The sequence below is a fragment of the Thunnus albacares genome, chromosome 17 (genome assembly GCF_914725855.1).
Source record: "Thunnus albacares chromosome 17, fThuAlb1.1, whole genome shotgun sequence".
NCBI lineage: Eukaryota > Metazoa > Chordata > Actinopteri > Scombriformes > Scombridae > Thunnus > Thunnus albacares.
This window is the reverse complement of record NC_058122.1, coordinates 17,173,741-17,198,649: the sequence shown is the minus strand read 5'-3', so window position 1 is coordinate 17,198,649 and position 24,909 is coordinate 17,173,741. Positions and strand designations below refer to the sequence as shown.

At 40.5% G+C, this 24,909-nt stretch overlaps 1 protein-coding gene and 1 gene segment (V, D, J or C); one reads left to right on the top strand and one right to left on the bottom strand.

Moving 5' to 3' along the window:
• The window catches only part of aatka (apoptosis-associated tyrosine kinase a), a 35,969-nt gene extending 18,773 nt beyond the window's left edge, over positions 1 to 17,196 (bottom strand). Inside the window, exons 1-3 of one of the 3 annotated variants that reach the window (XM_044330613.1) lie at positions 17,038 to 17,196; positions 16,328 to 16,442; positions 46 to 179 (exon numbers count right to left, since the gene is read on the bottom strand). In XM_044330613.1, the coding sequence (XP_044186548.1) occupies positions 46 to 179; positions 16,328 to 16,409 (216 nt within the window). In that variant the 5' untranslated portion in view covers positions 16,410 to 16,442; positions 17,038 to 17,196. Of the gene's footprint in view, positions 1 to 45; positions 180 to 16,327; positions 16,443 to 16,722; positions 16,955 to 17,037 lie in introns of those variants that run through there. The other 2 variants (XM_044330610.1, XM_044330611.1) reach the window with 2 other exon arrangements.
• A 2,395-nt stretch (positions 17,197 to 19,591) lies between these two features.
• LOC122966963 lies at positions 19,592 to 20,114 on the top strand. The segment is given in 2 exon segments: positions 19,592 to 19,693; positions 19,786 to 20,114. Coding segments are annotated over 2 exon segments (369 nt in total).
• The last annotated feature ends 4,795 nt before the right edge of the window (positions 20,115 to 24,909 follow it).

The following is a 24,909-nucleotide window of genomic DNA, read 5'->3' as shown; positions in this document are numbered from 1 at the left end:
TGTGCTTTCCTCACCACATGCAGCAGGGGGCAGCAGTGAGCTCACCTTGAAGCCGATGTCACCCTTCTTGCAGCAGAGGCAGGCCAGCATGAGGAAGACGAAGGTGAAGAGGCCAGAGAAGGAGACAGCTACCACAGCCAGGGAGGAAGGCCACGACAGCTCGCTCAGCGGAGCCCCATCTGCAACATCAGAGCATAAAGCCTGTGTTAAAAGGGTGGAAGCATACAGATCAGAGAAGGCAGACTGCAGGGTCATACAGGAAATTAAAAACAAAATAGAGATAACGGTGATTTGTATACACGCAGATCGTTTGTGACTGTTTTATTGGCAGCTTGAAGAAAGAAGCATGTGACACTTCATTAGCATTCTCTTCTGTTTCCCATTCATCTCTATAGACTCAGTGACTCCGAATAGGAAGCAGGCCCCGCAGGCATAATTACAGTAGTTACTATGCACCTCTGAGTCATGGAGGCTAAAAGTTTGATACCACCCACGGACACAATTACTGCCTCTTCATAATAATTTAATAAAGCAGTGACAGAGTAGGTGCAGTGGCTCATTCTGTTTTCGTGTAAACAACTGTGATGAATGAAAATGCTTACAGTGAATCTATAACCTGTTTTTCATTTACTGCAATGCCCTGAAAATATTCACGGATCAATATATAAATCAAAGTGTATTTAATTGAAGTAACTGCTTTCCAGAGCAATGCACGCAATGGTGCATTTTGAAAAGGGGTCTAATATAACATCGCAGTGAAAAAGAAACATTTTGTGTGCGTCTGTGACCAAAAAAGAAAGTTCACGCATGCATGCATGCATGTATGTGAATGTGCATAGTTATTTCTTGTTTGTGTGAATTATTCACGATATGTCATTGTCTTCCTGTGTGCATATGTGCAGCCCACATGTGTCAGTTTGTCTTTTGGCCTTCAGTAGCTGAGGACAGGCCAGAGGGCCAGATGTCAGTTTGGAGCATCTCCATGTAATCTGATTTACAGTTTTAAACTTCCTGTCTGCACAGATGAAAAGGAAGAGAGAAATACAGAGGGATAGAGAGATTGAAAGAAACAGCGGGAGAGGAAAGACACATACAAAACACACACAGACACAAAATACCAAGAATACCCATCAACATTCCTACAGCATGTCCCATCCAGACATGTTTAAAGCTAGATAAAAATACTCTTTGAATTATAAGTTGTCTTATATGTTTTTTCTGCATTAACCTAATTAAAATCCTTAAAATGACATCCACTCCTTCTCCTTCATTGAAAAAAATGGGGGGAAAAAAGATGCTAATTTTTCATTCCAAAAGTTCAACTGCTGGATACAAGATGTCTCCTACTTCACTGAAGACTCCATTATCAGTGCAAGCAAAGCAACGATACTCCAAACTATCTGTGATGTCACAAATCATGCTCGCAGATATACGCCTTTAACTCAGATTTAAGGTGAGCACATGAGAAACTTTTCATCTTCGGCAGAAGAATGTGAAAACAGCCCTCTAGTGTCTCTGCACATACAATACATCATTCTGCACAGTGGAGGTGAAACATCTGAAGTGAAGTAGCAATAAGCAAAACCCTTGTTTCAGTGGAGGACTTTAACATTCATTCCATTAACTATCCCTTCTTCATGCTGTTTCATTTCTATCCACATTGAGACCCATTGCATTCATTTGTACACCTGCAGCATTCAGACAACATGGTCGAGGGACTTAACCTCAATCACTCAATTGGACAATCGATTGTGGTTACTTTATTACAACACCTCACCACTCCCTGCATTAACAGACTACTGGGAGCGATGAAGAGAGCTCTACTGAAGCCTCCATTTTTATCCTCTAGAGGAAATATAATGTATGTGCTTATCAGCCTCTCAGCCATATTTAATGCTTTAAAATGAGTTACTGGAGAATCGATATTCATGCATTTGCCTGCATGTACTATTTTGGTTGCTATTTTATTAGTAATACTTTTTAATTAGTTGTTATACTGTATGCTATTTAAAAGAATATCCATCTGTCATTTTCATCAAGGATGAGGTATCCATGGAGCTGCTCTACTGAATATGATTTAAAAGGGTATTCCAACAAGTGAGTATCATATTGCCATAAAGCTGGGAGACTTATGAGAGGATGATTAAAAGCCAAAGCAACAGAGGCCAAGGTATCCTGACTTTTAGTCCCTACAGTGTGAGCCAGGTTGCAAAAATGCTGGATCTTGCAATGCACTTCAATGATGTCATTCTTTAAATCACAATCACCCCCTAACCTTGCCCACGTGGTTATCATGATGAAGGTTCCTTAACCTTAAAGTAGTCATTTTAACTCAAACCATGATGTTACCCTAAAACTAACCCGGTTGTTTTTGTGCCTACATCTAGTCAGGCCTTAACCATAGTATCGTCACATCATAAAATGTATTTATTTTTCAACAGGAATTTGTAATGGTTTTGGAAGGCACATATGATGTCATCCTGTTGATAAAGACGTCAGATCAGAAAATGCATCAATGTGTTGTTCTGGAGTACATGGACCAACGACTTTGTTTCTTTAATTTGGAGGAATTGTTCTTTTTTACTCTCTTTACATCTCTTTTCCTCACAGCACACGGTTTGGTAAAAATAAAAAAATAAACCAAATTACTTCAATTTCTCTTTTTATTGTGCCATACCCAACTGTAAAAAACTCCCATACCCACAATTAAAGTTCAATAGTGAAGCAAACAGCAATCTGGCAGCACACTCCGTTCCTTCATCATGTTGGCACACTTCTTGTGAAAAGCTGATGTCCCAGGTCTGTCAATTCTCATTCCCTTTCTATATGTATATTTACCTCTTTGCCTGTTAAAAAAAGACAACTGGCAATATGTTCTCACTCCGGGATTCCCTCCATCTCTCTGTCCTTGTGAGGAAGTACACAGGAATGGGCCTCCACTGCTGATTGAGTCTACTAGGAATAGTGGTCTGTGATGCTTGTGTCTGGATACTTTTCCACCTCACTGATTGGGACCCAGCGGTCCTGACCCATTTGGCTGTGGGAAACACACTGTTCCAGACCTGACAGCTCCCGCAGCCCCGACAGCACTGCTCCAACCAAAGCTTGACCCTAAGATCACGGCAACAAAGCCTGTCACACTTACACAGACCAACATGCACAAATGCACACACATGGGCAAACAATGCAAACAGACAGGCACAATGCAGCCAGGTTCCTACTTGTGTGTGTGTGTGTGTGCATTTGTGTGTGTCTGTGTGTGTGTGTGTGTTGGCACTGAACTGCCAACACATTGCCATGGTAACAACCTTGCTGGCCAACACATATTAGTTGATTGGCTTTTACGGTGCGGTAAACCTCATGCCCCCTTTTTCTTTCTCCACTTTTGGAAGAACACATTTTTGCTGATGCCTTATCCACTGGCACTCTCTCTCGTCTATTTGCCTGTATAATGCCGTGACAGATTGTGAATGTGTGTGTGTGTGTGTGTGTGTGTATGTGTTTGAGTGTCTGTGAAATGGAAAAGAAAGAGATTACGAAGCTAAACCAAGAGTGCCCTTTCTGGATCCGCCACATACCACAACACACAGCCTGAGTGGGTAGTGACAGGACACATTGTGTAGAGGCTGATAGGGGGATGATGCTTTCCTCAAAATGTGAACATTCACAGCTTCTATTCCCTCCCTCTGATATCTTGGTCAAGCAGCTAAGAATTAAAACCGTAAGAAATATGCATTCTGCCAACATACAGTTACATTTCCTAAATGAAGCTAACACTAACTGTGTTATTCAGCCATTTAGTATAAGTTTGTGAGCATTTTGTTTTAAATCTGCTGCATATTAATTACCTTGAGGAATTACATACTAAACTTATGAATGTATAGTATAGGTGAATGGATGGATATGAGCAAAGAGGGGGCAAAGAGGAGGCACACAGTGCAGATGGTGCCAGAAACAGCGATGATACATGCTGAATCAGAGGGCATGGTGACTCAGGGCTCCCTGAAGGACACAACATAAAACACACAAACACATGTTGGAAATTCTGGTGGAGAATATTAAATGGGCTGTCATGATGTGCAGGCCCCGGGCCTGATCGATGGCTCTGGTTTCTGTTTGAAATCACTAAAAATAGTCTCTCCTGCAGTGTCACAACAATACAATAGCTCAACACTAGAACCGCCAGGGGTCGCTATATACCTAAAACCACCAATGGGTTAAATTTACCCGTGCTAAAAAATGTACTCTGTCATTGTATTTAGGCATTGTCTTCACAAAGGAATGTCTAAAGTTACGAGTTTGTTTAATCATCACCTGTGTTTTGGTCCTGTTGTTTTAAAATCCAGATATCTTTAAGAGCACCGATTGCTTTACATGGCCATCAGTAGCCTATAAATGAGGCTAAAATGACACTGAAAATGGGTATTAAAAGGAAATATTTACATATTTGGGTGGTGTGCCAGTATTATAAAATGACATTCATCACATAATGAGATAACCCATGTTATTTAAATTACCAAAGTAGACTTAATATGACAATAATGACCCATAATAATAGCAATATACAACTACTGCACTTATGTCGTAACAAAATAAACATGACAAAGTCTACTGCACCTAATTTTACCTAATCAATTATTTATTTATTTTAACAATGTTTGAATAAGAGGACATCACCAAGAAACCATTACAGCTTTTTTTTCTTTTTTTAATTTATAACATCTTAACACAAATACATATTTTTCTTTTGGTTCCATTCATGAAAACAGAGTAAGGCAAAGGGGCAAATTAGGTTAAATAGCCTATAAACAATAAATGGTAACATGGCAAAACAGAAATGAATGAATAATCAATTGACTAAAAATACATTTTACACACAATGAACATTTGTGAGTAAGCTAAATTATCTTCCTTTCAACACATCTGATCTTACATGTCCCTCAAACATGCTTTGGGCAGACATTCAGCACCTTGACTGTGTATTTTCCACACATAGCTGCACTTAGCGAAGGGTTTTTTATGCAAGTCATTCTTCTCTGTTCTTTTTATAATTTAATTATGACTTGATGTGGTTGTCAAATCAAACATATCAATGCTGTTGCCTAGTGAATGATTGCATTTCATATATGGGTAAATTTTACCTGCTGACGGTTATAGGTATAAATACCTGTGTTTTTAATCTGGATTCATCCTCACTTTCTTAAAAATAGGGGGTGCTACACAACATTATTTTAGGAAAAGTCAAAGACTGGGTGACTTCAATATTTTATTAAAATGTAGGCTACAACTGAAAAACCGCTATGGGTAAATTTTACCCTGCAGCGGTTCTAGTGTTAAAAGAGTATACAGTATTAACATAGGCTGTGTCTAACCACTCTTTCAAGAAGAGCAAACTTGTTTTTTTCAGTGTTATGCTATGATTACACATCATCCGTCTATTAAGCTTAAAGCAACGAGATGCAGCTTTTCACCTTGAGGCAGGAAGTGTACGATCTTGACCACTTCCCCCTCAGTTGCTTATATTCCCATCACAAAACCTCATTCATTTTGATAAACTGTCTAACTTGAAATGTTATCTAGCCTGAGGCTGAGGTAACTGGCAAGCTTCTACAGGAGCTGATAAAGCAGATGGTGAACAAAGGCGTGGACCAATGTTATACTATCTCAGATGATAAAGCAATCATGGAAATTAGAAATCCACTCTAAATTTGTTTTGTAAGTCTGAAGAAGGCAAATGACGAAGGTGAATGTTTTTCCAGTAAAGTGCTGAGAAGAGTCCATTTGTCCCTCTAGTTTAGAGCAAGACCCATGTTTGTATTCGTTCACATGTACACTACTCTGACAAGGGTGTCTTGCCACCTCTCCTGTATGTTAGTCTAAATGATAGTTATTAGGGTGAAGCAAAGCTCTGGAGAGTGTCAGGTTTGGTGGTATGATTGTAATTTACTGCTGATCGCGTACACTGGAGCCCTGTTCTGGGAAAACGAGATTGCTCAAGTCAGGTGGAGGTCAAGCAACTACCCTTGGTAAAGGAGATGAAGTATTTTGGGGTCTTAATAATGAGTAATGTACTGTAAATGGTTGTGAAAGGCCACAGGTTAAGGCCATCAACCCAGTAATGTCAGCATATCAGACCAGGGAACTGAGCTATAAAGTTGAACTCTTGACTTACCCATAATTTTTTCTTAAAAACCCCCATCTTGGGTCATAGGTTTGACATAATGATATTTAAGCAGTAAAGATTTTTCAGTTTCAAGTCAGTGTTCTTTTGCATCAAGAAGGGCCAATAATAGTGTTACAAGTACCTCATGAGTATGTTTGAATGCATTATCAGCTGGGTGGAGGCTTGGGGAATCCCAAGGAAGACTGTCCCTGTCCTGTGACATCTTAACTCACCTAAACTCACACAAATGGCAAACATACCAGATAGGATTAAGTGAAAAGCCAGTTTTAGTCATCTTCAGGCAAATTAGGCATGCATGCACTCAGTAGCAAAACAGATGACAGATCATATCTATACTATAGCCTGTTTTAGTGCAACAGACGGATAAAGCTTTATTAACTTTTTTTATTCACCACCGGAAAGTCTAATATGGTCATCCAGAGGAAAATCAGTGGTACTATTTTCATAAGTGCGACATTTGGAGAATTCATCTCCCTCTCTCTCTGCGGAGCTGTGGGCGAGCGACGACCCGGGGTCCTCCATAAATATTTGAGAAGCACACATTACTTCACCAGCTGCACGGCGAAATGAAAATAAGGCACTTAAAGCCGGGTTCATACCCGCTTTATTAAAAAGCTGTCTTCAGGACTGGGGGAAGATGAGCAATGTCCTGACAGACAGGGAGGGGAGAGTGATAGAGTCACCCTGCCACCTCCACAATTCAGGCTGACAGGACGCAGTGGGATAAAAGGAGGGAGGGAGAGAGAAAAATGTGTGTTTGGGTAAAGGAGAAAGAATGGATGAGGAGGCCATTGCTGTTGCCTTTTTAAAAAAATCACAGTTGCCAACCTTGACAAGAAGTGTACTTCCCAAAAGTAAGACAAATAAATAAAAGTCTTATTCCATTTAGCATGACTTTGCGCCTCGACTTTACTAAACTAACCTTCAGTTTGGATTAATGAAGTCATGCTCTAGGAGATGATGGCACGGAAGCTAATAAGGCAAATTTAGAAACATTTCAAAAATGGCCAAAAAATGTGTATTTTCATCAACAAAGCCAGTGATACAGCATGGCAGTCAATTGCTGTCCATATCAATGTAAGAATAAAGTGTGCAAATACAAATGGAAGCAACCCAAACTAATAACCTTACTATCTGAGGTCATGAAATACCAGGCAGACTGACAGAAAATAATAAACAGAGAGAGAAAGAAATATAGACATGTAGAGAGGCTGAGGGAAGAAGCAGGAAAGCAAAGGAATGCTCAGTTCAGTGGTGTGTCTGTGCGTGTATGTACAAGATGAGGATGTGGTGTGTTATGCACAACTACTGAGCTTTTCATGGTGGATCATAAATAAAGCATGCACCAGTGAGGTAGGGCTTTCTGTTGCTGTGCAGCTGCAGCAGTTAACTAAAGCAACTGGACATCAGGTCAGCTGCTGTGCAACTAACTACCTGGTAGAGTGCATCCACTCAACAAATCTGCTCTAAATGGACACTTTGAGGAGGGGGAGAGTGGGCAACGCAGAGAAAATAGGGGATTTATTCAAGTTTGTAGCTAAGGTAGAATGAGGCATATTGGTCTTGGGAAAGGAAAATCCCGCACACTGCTCTTGCTCAGCATCACAATTTATTTATCATACTAACATTTCAGTCCCTCTGTGCCTTCATCAGGAGTATTTTAAACTATTCTTACAACTATTCTTATTCTTTCCACTTCTTTATATGATCAAATGTCCATGTGGGTTAGCCTATGTTAGTAAGACATCACATTCATTACAACAGAGAATAAGTGAACAAAAGAGCTCCATCAGGAGAAATGATAGAAATTACCCAATAGCAGTACATTTCAATGACTTCAAACATGACATATCATTCAGATTCCAGGGCATTGAAGATGTGACTCTGCCACAGAGAGATGGTAACATTGATGAAATTCTTCATAGAAGAGAAGTGTACTGGATATTTAATGTGGAAATTTTTACCCACCAAAGGACTGAACGATGAGATCCCATGGCATGTCATGCTCTAAGGAGCTTTGGGTTCAAACAGACCTATTTATGGTGCACTCAAGATACAAGTATTCCATATGATGGCACAACGTTGAATAACTTATGAAAGCTGCAAGGCTGATGTTTTCATTTCATTCAGATATGCAATTTCTGTAAATATTCTTGTAAATAGACGCATGTATGTGTCACGGTGTCTCACTTGTTCCTGTTTTTCTTATGTGTGGACTACAATGTGACAGATTATACATGTCACTGTCAATTATTGAAAGACGCTCCCACAGGAGAATAATTGTCCGACACTTGAGGGACTGAAACATTTGCATGATCAATAAATTGTGATGCTGACAGGAGCAGTGTGTGGGATCTTCCTTTCCCAAGAATGAGGTGATACTTTCCAACGCACTTGCATGTGAGGTAGTTGGGTGTGTGAATATCTCCTTTGAAAAAAGATTGAGGCATATTACAATGCCTCCCACACTCCATATCAAGGCCAAGGCCGAGTCATGTGTTTATATTCACACACATGCATAAGAACATGCACCCACACAGAAAGCCCAGTCCAGTGCAGGTGTTGCACTGGACTGAAAAGGAGAAGTTTGGAGTTTCCGTGGTAACTGAGAGCAGTGGGATGTATTTTCTGCTCCTGATAGCAGCAACCCCTTGACACAGTCCATGAGAAAGAGCACTAACACAGTACAGATAATGCTGTATGCTTTGATTCGGACCAGCTGAACAGAAACAAATGTCCCTCTCCCTCAGAAATGCTGCATTCTCATTTCCCTCTGCCTCTTTATACTTCAGTCTTTATCTTGCTGGTATGGTTGCTATGCATGCACAAATGCACACGTACAGGTTCTTGTTTTTGACCAAGGGACCAACTAATGACAGTGGTGCAGGATGGGCACAGTGCCAAACTACACACCACTGCAATCAAATCGTCTTGAAAAAGAATGAGGGGGAGACGAAGGGGGGATGAAGAAAGGGTAAGATACAGTTTCAACTGCAGTGAGTATTCAGTACATTGGTTACAAATAGGGACATGTGTTATGCAAGTGTCCAATTGATATGTGGTCAGTGGCCACAGATTGCAGATGAGGTTGTTTAAACTTTCCCATCTATTCAACAGCACACATCATGGTCTAACATTATCTCTACACTTTGTTTCTACCCATATTGGAACTGTCTCATATGTTAGAGAAACATGTCTAGATAACACTAATGACCAAACCGCGTGTATTATTTGGAAGACTTTGGGAATATTTAGGCTGTGGAGATTAGTGTTGTATGCAACAGGAGGCCAGCTGCTGTTGTTATTTAGCCACTTAACTGCCTTCCAACTCTTTTCAAAGCTCCAAATGGGTAAACATGAAAATTTGTGTTAACATGTGAGGAGGAAAAAAACTCACACAGAAAGACAGAGTGCAAACTAGCCCCGAATCTCTCTGAGCATGCGTTTACATTCAGGACAGTGCTGCAGGGGCTCCTCCATCTGCCCTGCCTAGGCTGCACCAAGTGGTTTCCAACAACACACAAACTCTCACAAACACATAAGTGGAGTGGGAAGAATGGTGGGGGAGTGCTTAGGATACAGCAGACAGGAGAGAAGTGTGACCTTTGGGTGTAGATTTACAGGTCAGTCAGGAGGCAGCTGGAGCAGATCTGTGAGTCTGTTGCAAACAAGTCACATCCAGTTTATCATTTAACTTTCAAAGCTACACTGATATTCGACTGGAAGTTGCTGGATGAAATGTGTGTCTGCAACAGGACTAAAAAAATAATTCCAGTTAGGCAGAAAGCTATAGTGTATAAACCAAGCTATACATTAATTCTGCATTGCTTTTCTGTAAATGTATATAAAATGGAGAATCATTACATTGCAGATCACTTGTTGGCTCAAGAGGGTAGCTCATCTTCGGTGTCAAGATGTCATTTGAACACCTGTTTTAAAAGACTTGTGATGAGAGACTTGTTCAATATGTATCAGTGTTTAGAGTTAGTTATCTTTTTTCACTTCCAACAGCCACTGAGGGAGCTACAGTAGTGTGCTGCATACAAGGAGAAGTCAGCTGTGCTCTGACACAGCCTGACTTCCCAAGAGAGAAAAAGTGTCAGATAGCAACCCTCTGTTAGAGGCTGCATGAAGAGGAGAGAGATCATGGGTTAGCACACAGAAAGGAAGAGGGAGGGACAGAGGATGGTGTGGAGGAAGATGGAGGAGCAGAAGCTTAAAAGCTGAAGAAAAAAAGAATTGAAAAGGGGTCCCGGGGCTAAAAGCAAAAGAGAGCAAGGGGCATGTGATGAGGGAAAGCTGAACACAGAGGTGTGAGGAAACACTTTGCAAACACACACACACACATGCACAAATATGTCAGTCTCGGGAAGGGTTGACAGCAGAGGGAACAGCATGGCATGATTAATGGCAGGGTACGGTATCCTCCACCGATATACATCCTCTCTGCCTTTCTCTAGTCCTGCTCTCTGTGAATGACTGCAGATGGCAGAGGGATGTGCTGGCCTGCAGAGAGCCATGATAACTGTCATTAACTGGGAGTGAGAGCCCAGGAGGACCACCATGGATCAGCATTACAGGCCTGTCATGTCCGTCCCCTGACAGCCTGGGCAAGGGCAAGCTGCTGGAAGAATGTGCATATTAACTCTGTCTTTGATGGGCGGGGTATTTTCAGCTAATTTCACAGATCGGCTAACTACTTGACAAAGGCATTGCATATAGTTGTAGCATTTAGCATCGATAATTAATTCATTTGAAACATTATCATAATTAATGTAAGCACAGACCATCGCAGGGGAGACTGGCAGCCTGTGCTAGCCTCTATTCTGCACTTTGCCTTGTGGGCTGCTGGGTCAGATTTTGAGGTAAATCTGCTGAATTGGGTGATTATTATGCAGCAAAAAAAAAAGAATCAGAGCTACTGTTTTGCACAAATGGAACAAAAGCTGTTCACAGTTTATCACATTGGCAAACAGACGGTTGAATGAATGAATGGATTGAAAAACACGTTCATCCTCTTTAGTCAAGTAGATGGAAAATGTGACTCAAGAATCCTCTTTTGCAACAGGAAACAACACAGTTTATGAAATTAACTGTAGGAAATTTTGCAGAACAAGCATTAACAATCCCATCAAATAGATGCTACTGATCAGAACAATTTTATGATTAGCTCTTAACAGTGACATGCTATGATCACAATTTATTTAATAATGACAGAGAAATGCTACATTAACACCAGATTATTATCATATTAGATCATACGTAACAAAAGTTGAAACAGAAAGTATGAGCAGCCCTGATGCAAGACTGATGCATTATTCAATTGCAAGGAGTACCAGCGGGAGTTCTGACTTAAAACAGCCCTGACTTAAAAAGCAGGGGCCTGTGTTGATGAGGGCGTGATGTCTAAGGTACATGTGAGACGGTAAAATTCGATCCAGGAAGTCCAGTTGTAGTGACAGAATTATGCATCTAAAGGTGGATCAGATACCACAACACAACACAACAGTTTACATTACTGTGGAAAGTTTTCACTGCTGCAACTATTTTATCTTTTGTCATGATAACTGCAAGGTAAACAGCAGAAACACTGTGTTCATATCACAAAGTAATCTTCCAGAAATGTGTGCTTGCATGTATGTGATTGGCTGACGGATGATACCATGTTGCGTTGCATCAACGCAGATCCAGCGTTGTTTTCACAATGTTTTTTTCAAGGACTTGAATGATTAATTGAATAATGGAAAAAATAATCAATTAATATATGCATTAGTTTGTCATGTGCCACATGCAAAAATCACACCCATAAATTCAAAGAATCTATCAGAATTGTCATACCACACTTTAAAAAGCTACTATACTATATTAACTGCATTACCCTATCTTAAAAATTAAGAATACGATACCGTAGATGAAACTCTAAATTGTAAGATTAATTAATTAAACTGATTAAACAGTAACACAACTTTACTTGTGCACAGTTTCTATCCATGACTGGGGCATCTGCACACAGACCTGACAGAACACAGCCCTGCACACACACTCCAGTATTTGAGCCCTCATGTGTTTAGGCCTCTGGCTTGATGAACACAAATGAGATGCATGTGCAAACCATATGCAGACATAGAAATATGCAACTGAGAAAACATTTCAGCCCAGGTCTCATGATGTAGACAAAGGCAATGTGTGTGTACATTGGCAGCGTGTGTGTGTCTGTGTGTGTGAGAGAAAGAGAGAGAAGAAAAACTGAAATACGAAAATACCTAAGCAAAATACGTTAGTGTGAGTAATGCTGACTCCCATGCCCTCACTCATCCTCCCATATTTCTTGTTTTCCTGGTTGCAATTGTATGCACATTCTCCCACTCTGACACACATGCAGTGAATTCACACACTCATACTTTCCACCAAAATGTCTTCTGTCTCTCCAACCAATTCAGAGCTGTCCATGTGATCACAAGAACATGGTTACATATTCTTCTGTGATTTCTCCATCTTGGGATCATAAAGTCAAACCACTCCACCTCAACCTTGCTTCCTACCAAACTTCTCCGCTTCCATCCACCTCCATGTTGAGATGTTACTAAATGGCTCCCAGAGTGCTCTAGCATTTGCGGACTACAGTCCCCCAGTCTAAAACAGACATGCATACAATTGCACACACACACAAGCCTTCAACGAGTGTGACACCAAGTAAACCCACATCCCCCACATCATCACACACAGAGTAGAGGAGACATAGATGGTTCCCCTTCACTGCTTAAATCCACTTCATTCTTATTCTAGTTCCCCCAGGGGCAGACTTATGTAACTAAAGTGCTTGGTGTTACACATGGATAGATAAATAATCAAATAGTCAGCGGTGGCTGGCTTGTACTGACCCAGTCCTGGGAGGAGCTCTGAGAGCAAGTCAAGATACCGTTGTTAACATCCTTCCTCTCCAGCATCTGTACCTCCCTGCGTAGCCTGCAGTGGTGTGTCCATGAGTATGTGAGGACACGTGTAAGCTTTCCTGCATGTGGAATGTGCATTATGCATTATGTTGTAGTGTGCGTGAGTGACAGAAAACGTGTGTGTGCTACTTTGCGCCTACATCAAGATACCCACGGTAACACGCACGTTGGCTGCCACTGCCACCTCCAGGCATCAGTGGAGACTGCTGAAACACAGTCTCCCATGGTGCTGCACTGTCAGCGTGTCGGGTGTATCAGTGCTGCCTTCCAGGTCAGTCTATCTTTTGTTTGTCCTGGCAGTAAAGTGACGCATATTAATTCTGTATGAAGAATGCAGCCAAGTCTTCAAATACCCACCCTTCACACACACACACACACACACACACATACGACATTCTCACATCTGTTCCCTCTCCTGATGCAAGAGCTCTCCGTGGTGCTGAAGCAGTAGTAAGCCAGGTGCTAGCTGCGATTGTCATTGGTGCAGAAAGCCACACGTACGGTAGGCTACTCTCCCCGTGGCAACACAGAAAAAAACCAAGCCCCAGCCGAGGCTTATGTAGATCTACAATCCTACTATGGTATGTCTGTCCCTGCTGATGGCTTACATAATGCCATGCAATGTGACGACTGACCTGGCCCCCATAGTTGTTTTCCTCTCTCTGGGTGTGTGTTTGCACATGTGTGACTGTTTGTGTGAGTGTGTGCAGAGGTAGAGCACACTATGTTCTTACATAGCCCTAGGCATAGGGAGGAAGTGCAGCTGTGGAGGATGGCTTGAGGGGTGCTACAGTTCAAACACTATCTGAATTTGAGATTTGATGTCAAATCAATCCAGTGTGTGTATTTGTCTATAGATAGAGATAGAGATAGAGATAGAGAGAGATAGATAGATAGATAGAGAGGATATGTACATAGCACACAACTGGGCTACATTATTAAACAGTTTGTTAAAACACAAAATGGTGTAATTATGTAGTATCTGATGTGTTTCTGATGCTGCCTTCAATTTTCAGAGCTCCAGTCCTCTAGCTGTCTCACCACAGTCTGAGTATTGTGACATTTACTCATCACAAAACCATGCATTTGTTTTTATCAAACCAAACAATCCTCAGGTCTTTGCACTTGTAAATGTAAGTTTTATTCATCTGCTCGTTAGCCACAAAGACAGCATATTCAGCATTCACAGCTGATTGAATGCCGTTTCTCCCCAAATGTGTCCCTTCCCTTTAAGGGACTCTAGCATTTCTCTGTCCTTAGCACTGGCCATGAGAATGATTGGTTCCTCCTCACACGCCCCCTTCCATTGCCTAGGCAACATTGATTCTCAGTCCAATTACTGGGAAGGAATAGGATCACAAGTGAGGTGCTGCTCTTATGAGAAATGTATATCATTATGATAGAGGAGAGGGACACCAGCCTCAATTCAGACCACTGACGCCCCACCCTCTACCTAAAATTAACTGATCCCCCATGCATGTGCTGATTAGCTCCTGACCTGTCACTGAGGCTATTCATTCTGACACCAACGGCTGAGCAAAGGAAATGTAAATATTCCACTGCACATTCCTGAGGGGGAGGATTCAAAACCTGTGATCTGCTCCAGGAAGAAAATACCAAGACACAATTGAATTAGGAAATGCCCCGTAAGAGCCAGTTAGCTGGCGTTTTACCCATAATTCAGCTGGGAACAATTTATCTCGCTTCATATTAAAAGATTACACTCCTCTGGTAGGTTTGTATCATATCGCACTGCACAGAGCCAGGAATAGCAAGCTCAGCACCCACAGCACAGTCCAAACAAAGAATTGCTTTTGTCATTGTTTCCCACATATCTAAACACTGAAATGATCTGTTTGTCTTTGCAGCATATGGTAAAGAAGACAGAAGAGTAGCTGAAACAGGCCAAGCATTATTTATGAAGAAATTCCTCAAAGCTGTCATGTCATATCAGTGCATTATCTTAGTCTTACATTACCAGTGATCTGGGGATTTATTAATCAAAATTTTTGTATTCAAAAAAGCTATATATGATGGTAAAAGCATGAGCTCTGAATATGGAAATGTATGTCTTTCTATGGTGCTTTACACAATAAAACTGTACATTTGTTGACAGTCTAAATCGTCTCTTTTTTTCTTGCCATAATGTTGCACAATGTTGTTGCAATTGTAAGCAGAGAAACTTCCCAAATGCACAGCAGCAGCACACAACCCATTAATAACCTATCTGACTTTAAATGGAAACCTCTTTTAGTGTGACATCCTGACTGAGGAACAACAGAGATCAGATACACAGGATGAGAAGTGAAGAGAGTCACAGGAAGGCAGACAAGGGTGGAATAATTGGACAAAGAGGGATTTAGTGATCACAGAGTGTGTGCGGTTTGGGGAGGACAGATTGAGCCTGAAACTTGAGAGGCACTGGGCTCACCGTCATTTGTATGCTCAGCACACTGCACCCAGTGCAGGGACTCTCTCAGTCCTGTTTACACTTGTACACAGTTATTTATTCTGCTCTAATTCAAGCCCTCAAACAGGCTCTCTGCACGGCCATATGACGTCCTGCTCGGTGGTCCTGTAGCACTGCAGCAGCACCCGGGTTCTCCTTCGCCAAGGATCCCATCACCCTGACACCCAGGGGATGATTAAATACTGCATACAACCGTCCCCAAGAACCGCAACCTCAAACAACAGAAACATGCTCCTCTGCCAGCAGATTACCTCTATAATGTTGTAGTCAATACCACGCACACACCCTGATCACAGCACACACACACACACACACACACACATACAGTACACACCTGCACACACTCAGCTGCAGGGATGTACTTGTAGGACTATGCAGATTCAGTGCAAGCATAACTTTTAACCCTCTTGTCACCAAGCTCAAAGGAAATGATTGAATGTAAAACCTCCTTATTGAGCTATTATTTTGAGGTTTAGGCCCACTGTGGTGATGATGGTGATGATGATGATGATGATGATGATGATGTCATGGCAAGAACGCTGCAGCTGGTGAAAATGATGTATTCAGTGATATAACGTCAAGCCATGGTGTATGGCCTTTCGTCAATCACCAGATTCAGAGGAGATCACTCAGCCTGATCATGAAGATACATAAAAAATCACAAGTAGGTCTGCACCAAATGGATAAACGCCCTCATTCATTTGTCAGTTTGAGCCTTACCTGTATCAAAGTGGGAGCTGAAGGCAAAACTGGGATTGAAAAACGCTGAAGACATGACAATCACATGTAGGGCAAAGACCATCCTCCTCGTTGCGTTGCAGAAGACAGCAAAAGCCTAAAGACAGAAAAGGTCAAGAATAAATTCCTGACTCAGGCGCGTTTCAGATTCAAGTAACCTTTCCTAGAAGCAGCAATGCGCAGCATATTATTCCACTTTAGAGAGACCCCCAAAATCCAGCTCCACCTTCAGCTCGAGCAGATTTGGAAACAGATGTTGACAGTCAATTCCATTTTAACACATCTGTTAGATTACTTGTTTGACAACAATATCCCGTCTCGCGCCTTCTTTCATTTGACTGTTTATCTGGACAGATTTGGACGGACAGTGTACCTACTCGCTCACCCGGTGAAACGCTTATCCGTTATTTACACCGATTTTATACACTGGAAAATCTTGACAGCTCCAAACATTTGGTAATGTCCCATTTGCATGCTCTTCAAAATGACCCTGTGTTTGCTCCTTGTCCTGTACTACATGCAACATGCCGTAACTGACAGATAAGCTGCTTCATTTTAACAAGATGCGTCGGTCAGCGATGCGCATTTGCGTTTCAGCTTCGGCACAGAGCGACATCTTGCACCAGTGTCAAGCACAATAGAGCGTCCAAGCACTTCCGTTTAGAGCTTTCAAACTAAAACGTCATACGTACCAGAAGTCTATTTTTATCGTATTTTGAAGACAAAATCCCCTTGATTTCCGCAATGCTCCAGCTTCCTCTGGCACACTTGACGCAGACATTTCTAGAGGAATCCTGCTGGTGTGCGTATGATAGGGGGTGAAGAGTCGTTTTGACACTGGACAATTTTACTGAAATTATTCTATGTTTTAATATGAACTAGCACAGGAATCACCATACCTACTCCTGGCACCCCACACCATCAGTGCAGGGCAGGAGGCGAAGATAAACACAAGCTCCATGGATAGGCAACCCCACAAACATTCAGACAGCAGCCTGGTTGCAAGGACAACCGCATGCTTGGCTGCAGAGACACTGAATAAATGGTCCAGTGAGTCTGCTGCCGAGTTCATCGTGGTCTGATTGCTTTGTCGCTGTTTAATAACGCCGGCAGCATCAGCATGCAGGCAGACATGAAAGCAATGAGAAGGTTTTTGAGGTAGTTTTCCACAATCCAGCACTGAGTCACAGAAACATACAAACAGGTTGATTTAATTAAGCACAGCAATGTAGGAAGTGGTCAGGTGACAGGTGAAAAATTAACAGGGACGACTAGTGGACAGGTGAGGAATAGCAGAGTCCTTTGCGAGGGAGGCAGGCCGCACATACGTCACCATGACGTAAAATGTGGCCAGCATTGTTTAATTAGCCTATATCACATTTAATAATAAATAAAATTAGAGCTGCAACGATTAGTAAATTAGTCAATTAGTCAATGGACAGAAAATTAATCATCAACTATTTTGATAATTGATTAATTGTAGTAATTTTCAAGCAACAAAGTATTTCTTAAATGTAAGACTTGGCTGCATTTCTGGGTCTTCCATTATAGTAAATTGAATATTTTGGGGTTGTTGATGTCTCATTGGGCTTTAGGAAATTGTGATGCGTATTAATCGATTCATCACAAGAGCAATTAGCAGATTAATTGATATTGAAAATAATTGTTGGTTGCAGACCTAACTGAAACAAAAGGAACTCCCATTCATTTGACAAGGGCTGGTAATTATGGTATTTTAAACTGATATATGCCAAATCTACTCATGCTAAAAAACAGATTTTGCATTTGTGTTGGTAATTTTCTTCACAGTCAGTCAGTGTGGATCATTTTGCAGTCCACAGGGATTTGCTGTATGTACACTATCTAGAACTTGGATGCACAATCTATATTGCTTTAGAAGTGGTGTTTGCTGGGGTCTGCTTGACATGTGCTCTGAATCATGTTGGCTCTGTGGGACTCCCGAGTTGTAATCCACAGTAGGTTGTCTGTTCGGTAGATTTGTGCAAACTGTAGATTTGTGCAAATCTGAACTGTAGATTTGTCTGTATACTTCAGACACCAATAATCTTAAAGCACGAGAAATCATACAGCATATTGCTTAGGTTTTTATTGATTTTATTTTCTTTCTCCCTATATTATTACCTCTCTCTCTCTCTCTCTCTCTCTCTCTCTCTTTCACACACACACACACACACACACACACACACACACACACACACACACACACACACACACACACACACACACACACACACACACACACACACAGATGTTTGCTACTGGCCCTCTGCTGGTTGTCAGCAGTAAAACAGATAAAGTCATCGGGTGAAAGAAAAGCAAACTGCCACCATATGCGCTCAAGCATTAAAGTAAAATCCGCATTTTCCAAATACTAGACATTAATTTAAGTGCATTGTATCACTATGTAAAAATGTTTAAATTTTGTGTTTATTTAGGGAATGTATTTATTCATATATACAAAATAATATTGTACAGAAGTCTTCAATACATTCTTTTCACTTATTTCTTTGAACATATGTAATATTTTATTGTTTGATCTTTTTTACACATATGTTCCCACCAAGATAACACTGGAACATGATGATATATATATATATATATATATATATATATATATGTATATACACAATAGTGTTATTATGTTGAAAGCACACTAGAGAGCAGCACAGGACTACTATTAGACAAGCAAGGGCACCATGTCAGTTTGGAATAGTTAAAAAAAAAAGAAAAAGCACCAGACAGTCAAGTGTCATTTTCAACTCCTCCCTCTCTACTGACTCAGGATGCACCTGCAGGCCTCCTCTCTTTATTTAGCTTCATGTAAATTAATAGATTACGTGTGAGTTCTCTGTAAAACTGTCCTTAACTGGAAACAGAGAAACACACTGATATTTGAAGTATTATCATATAATCAATAGAAGTTGGCTTACTTGTTATGTGTTTATTGGTATACATGTGCAGAGCCACAGCTTATATCCTGCTATATAAAAAAATCATATATACATACTTAGATGCATGAATCCCATTTGACAAAATAACACTTCTATTACAATACAACTTTATTTAGTTTATTTAGTTTTCAAATCGTGGCCTTGTAATGTTCTCTCCTCAGAAGATAAGAGACCTGATTTAACTAAAGCTCCTCCTCCTGTCAGTCACTCTCAGTTTCAGTGTTGTATTAAATTGCTCCTCCAGCACCTCCTCTCCTCATCCTCCAAACCCTCTGATCTGTCAGCAGTAAACTCACTTTCCAAGTTACAAGGCCATTCTCAGCACACACTGACAACATGCTGGGGACCCTCTGCACTCTCATCACTGCTCTAACATGTAAGGAGGCTGACTTACTGCAGCTTTGACCTCATGTTGGATTCATCAGTCTGTGTGTTTCTCTTGACTCCGTGTCATCTTGTTGTTTCCAGGTGTGAGTGGTGTGACGGTGGTGACACAGAAGCCTCCTGTTGTGGTGATGAGGAAAGGAGAGACAGTCACCATGGAGTGTAACTCTGCTGTAGATGGACCTCGTTGGTATAAACAGATTCCAGGAGGAGTTCCTCAGTTTATAATGAATTATTATCATACCTTTAGCTCCCCAGAATATGGCTCTGGTTTCTCCTCTCCAAAATTCACACCTACTTATCAGTCAGGATCAGACTATCATTTGATCATCACCAATGTGGAGGAGGGAGACGCAGCAGTCTATTATTGTGCTACATGGGACAAATCTGCTAAGGAGGTTGTATCACAGTGATTTACACTGTGACAAAAACCTCCTCACTTAATACTTCTGCTTTTTGAGTCTCTAGTAAGCCCCGACTTTCTTCATTAACAGAAACTCCAATCAAGACAATTCTGGTGAATTTTGAGAATTTTTGCAAAAATGACAATTTCTGCGGATGACCAAAGATATCTCTATTATTTTAGTAATAATGATGATAATAATAATAATAATGAACTTTATTTATAGAGCACTTTTTATACAAGAGATGCAGCTCAAAGTGCTTTACAATAAAATAAAATAAAAAATAACTAAAAGTGCAACATATTAAAACAAGGGCAAATAGAAAGACAATAAAATTAGACAATAACAAGACACAGAGCCTGCATCTCTTATAGCTCTTGGGAGGGTATTACATAATTTTGGAGCATAGTTAACAAAAGCTGTGCTGTCTATTTTCCTGTGCATATAATTGTGCGTTTTTAAAAAACCCAGTAGTAGAAGATCTAAGAGCTTGTGAACAATTATAAACCAACAGCAAGTCTGCAATGTAAGCTGGTCCCAAACCATTAAGAGCTTTAAAAACATGTAAAAGAACCTTAAAATCTATTGTAAAAGATACTGGGAGCCAATGGAGTGCAGCTAGAACTGAGGTAATATGCTCTCTTTTCCTTTTTTTGGTTAAAAGTCTAGCAGGACATTTCTGAATAATTTGTGATATTTTTTCAATTGACTGCTCCAAAAGACAAGTAAAAAGAGCATTGCAATAATCTATTTGAAATAAAAGCAAGAATAAGTTTTTCTACATCTTTATAGGAACAGTTGTACCTTGGCATTGTTTGCTGTTTTGGTCACCTCCTTTATGTGTAAAGTAAAATGTAACTCTCAATCTAGAACATTGCCCAGGTATTTTACTTCTGATTTAATCTCAAGAGCCAGACACCCAAGTTTGCAAGAGAGTGGATCTCTTGTAGCTTGGGGACCAACTAAGAGTATTTCAGTTTTATCTTCATTTAGTTACACGAAGTTATTGCTCATCCAATTTTTGTACTGGCAAAATAAAGTTTGGTCACTTTTAGCTTTAGATATTAGAAGGGATGTGTCTGCATGCTTCAGATGAATGTTGTGTGAATGTGACAGGTGGAGGTGTATCAGCTTTGAAACTGAAAAAAAAAAGCATTTTGATTAAAATTTTTTGAAAAAAAAGTGCATTAATTTGTACTCAAGAAAACATAAGTCAAGAATAGTTTACCTGCAATAATTTGACAGTCAATCCAGAACACACAGATGATAAGAAGATATATTTCTAGATTATGCCTACTGTATTCAACATTAAAACTTTTTATTACACTTAATCACTGTGACTTGAATTATTTCCAAAATTATTTCGTCACAGAACAAACACAGTCTATTTTTTTAGGGTCAATACATACAGCACACTCAAACTTTCTACATTGTATTGAAAACATCCCAGTGAAAACATATGAATATCGTTCATAATGAAGTTTTCCAATGTCATTTTTCACACTTTCAGCAGCACCAATGAAATTAAGTTCACTTTCATCATATTAGGGCAGGCAGAAATCTCAGAGACAGATTTCTCTGAACCTTGGCACATAAAACAAAGTATCTGCTGGATAACATAAGAGGTAAGTGAGAGAAAAAAAATGGTGATTTCTGAATTTTCCTCTCTTTCATGAATACAATAACATGAAATCAAGTCTTACAATCACTTTTCCTTTAAGAAACAGATGGCATATTATTTACATCTTTATCACCATCACGTCTACTGTTCCAGTGAAACAGAGACCGTCACTGGTAATATCATTAAGAGGATGCGTATCTAAAGTACACATGTATGGAAACAGCTTGTCAGTGAAAGTGTGATGGAAAGTGTGTATGTGTGTGTTGATGTCAGGGTCAGTGAATGAAAGCTTTCCTTTGTTCCAGTCCAGATGTACTCTGATCTTCTGGGGGTTTCTCCTAAGTGGCAGATTTATGCCTTCATCTGACAGGGAGAATGCGATGTATTTATCATGAGACCACCTCCTTCATCTTGTCCCAAATGATGAAGGTCAGGTTCCCCAGGTGTTTGGCCACATATCAGAGCTCCTGGATGCAGCTGTGGATCATGCAGCAGGGGATACTGGACTCTTTCCACTGTAGCCTTGTAGTTGTGGAGGAATGAGACATCTGCAGCTCTCAACTCCTCCCTAGTGACTCTGATTGTGTCTGAAACAGCTGCTATCACTCTATTTGGAGCCTCAATCTTCTCCTTCATCATCTGACTCTTCTGCTGCTCTTCCTCCCTCAGTACAGAGATCCTGGCCTCATATTCCTCTTCTAGAAACTGGTGAAGCTTCTTTAACTCCCCTTTAATCTGCCTCTCTGTGTTTTGATCCTGGACCTTGATATGCTCTGCTGTTTGATCCCAGTGTTCTTTAACGTTATTAAATATCTTCAGCTTCTTGTCTAACGTGCATCAAGCATTTCTGGAGCTCCTCTCTTTAGATCCTGTGCAGCTTCGTCAATGGGCCTGAATCTGTATGTTGGTATCTGGTATGTTTTTTGGAGTCTCTGCAGATGAGACACACTGGCTGCTGATGATCCAGACAGAACAATTTGAGTTTCTCAGAGTGCAGACTGCAGAGAGCCTTAGACCCTGATGAAGCTCTCTGATTTCTCTTGCGCAAGAAGGCGTCACAAACCGGCTGAAGTGATAGTATTTCAGTATTCCCTCCTGTAGCTTTCCTCCTTGAGTAGAAGCTGTTTTTTTTTGTTCCACAGTGACTCTTGTTATGTCTGTTGGCGTGTCAATTTGTTTTTGTCTTCAGGCTGGAAGAATAGTGTACTGTGTTTCCTGGTTTGTCTCCAGTGATTCAGGTAAAGGGTGGAGCTTTGCTGGCAGAATCATGATGATCAATTTTAATCATTGCTCTTTTATTGCTCACTGGGTATTGTAGGCTGATCCTATATGAGGCTTGTTACTACAGGTCTTCAAAAAACAGACATGCAGGAATTCATTTTCAAAAAGAGAGATCTGAACAGAAACTGAATTAGGAACAGTCATTCCTGGTCTGAAAAGACTTGAGGATGATGTCCTGATCCCAAAATTTCAGTTGACCTGATAACAGACAACAGTGGCAGCAGCATGATGATCCACTAGTTTAGGAGCTGCTGGTGTGGAAGAGATGCAGAATAAACCAGTTGTTGGAGTGCACCATAAGAAGCTCAAACAAGCACGGCTATACCTGTTCACACCACTGGGAGGCCCCCTTTCACTTTTTTTGAATATGAAACATTTGAAAATATAGATTCTTGTAAATTCAGAACATTGTTATAAGTGTGTGTTTAAAAGAACAACAGAAAGCAAAACCTGATTAATATTTCATCATCTGGTTTAAGTCGCCTGCAGTAGTTAAGACATCAGTCAGTGAAGCATCTCTGTCTCTTACTTCCCAGGATGCACCTGAAGGCCTCCTCTTCTTATTTATAACTTCATGAACTTTCCCTGACTGCCAACACATTGATGTTTTAATTATCATTCATAGACAGTTAACTGGTGTGAATTATGTGCATGTATGCAAAGCCACAGCTGATATCCTGCAATGGACATCTCTTGTTTAGCTCTAAAAACTTAAAATGTAATTATACATGAAGGTAATTCTTTACCTCCAACAAAAGAAAAATTAAAAAAATTATACATACAGTACTTGAATGCACAAATCCCATTAATTGGGAGCCACACAGAGTAACAAATCCGTGAAAATAAAAAAAAAACCAAAAGCACCAGACAGTCAAGTGTCATTTTCAACTCCTCCCTCTCTACTGACTCAGGATGCACCTGCAGGCCTCCTCTCTTTATTTAGCTTCATGTAAATTCATAGATTACGTGTGAGTTCTCTGTAAAACTGTCCTTAACTGGAAACAGAGAAACCCACTGATATTTGAAGTATTATCATATAATCAATAGAAGTTGGCTTACTTGTTATGTGTTTATTTATGTACATGTGCAGAGTGACAGCTTATATCCTGCAATGTAAAAATTTCATATAAATATATACATACTTAGATGCATGAATCCCACTTTACAAAGTAACACCTCTATTACAATAATTACAAATTTGTTTTATTTAATTTTCAAATAATGACCTTGTAATGTTCTCTCCTCAGAAGATAAGAGACCTGATTTAACCAAAGCTCCTCCTCCTGTCAGTCACTCTCAGTTTCAGTGTTGTATTAAATTGCTCCTCCAGCACCTCCTCTCCTCATCCTCCAAACCCTCTGATCTGTCAGCAGTAAGCTCACTTTCCAAGTTACAAGGCCATTCTCAGCACACACTGACAACATGCTGGGGACCCTCTGCACTCTCATCACTGCTCTAACATGTAAGGAGGCTGACTTACTGCAGCTTTGACCTCATGTTGGATTCATCAGTCTGTGTGTTTCTCTTGACTCCGTGTCATCTTGTTGTTTCCAGGTGTGAGTAGTGTGACGGTGGTGACACAGAAGCCTCCTGTTGTGACGCTGAGGAAAGGAGAGACAGTCACCATGGACTGTAACCTGGGAACTGTTACTAATGCACCAGCTTGCTGGTATAAACAGATTCCAGGAGGAGTTCCTCAGTATGTTCTGAGGTTCCGTTATGACTATAGCTCTGTATATTATGGCTCTGGTTTCTCTTCTCCCAAGTTCACATCTAATCATCAGTCAAAATCAGATTATCGACTGATCATCAACAATGTGGAGGAGGGAGACTCAGCAGTCTATTACTGTAAAACATGGGACACCTCTGTGAAAGAGTACGCATCACAGTGATTTACACCGT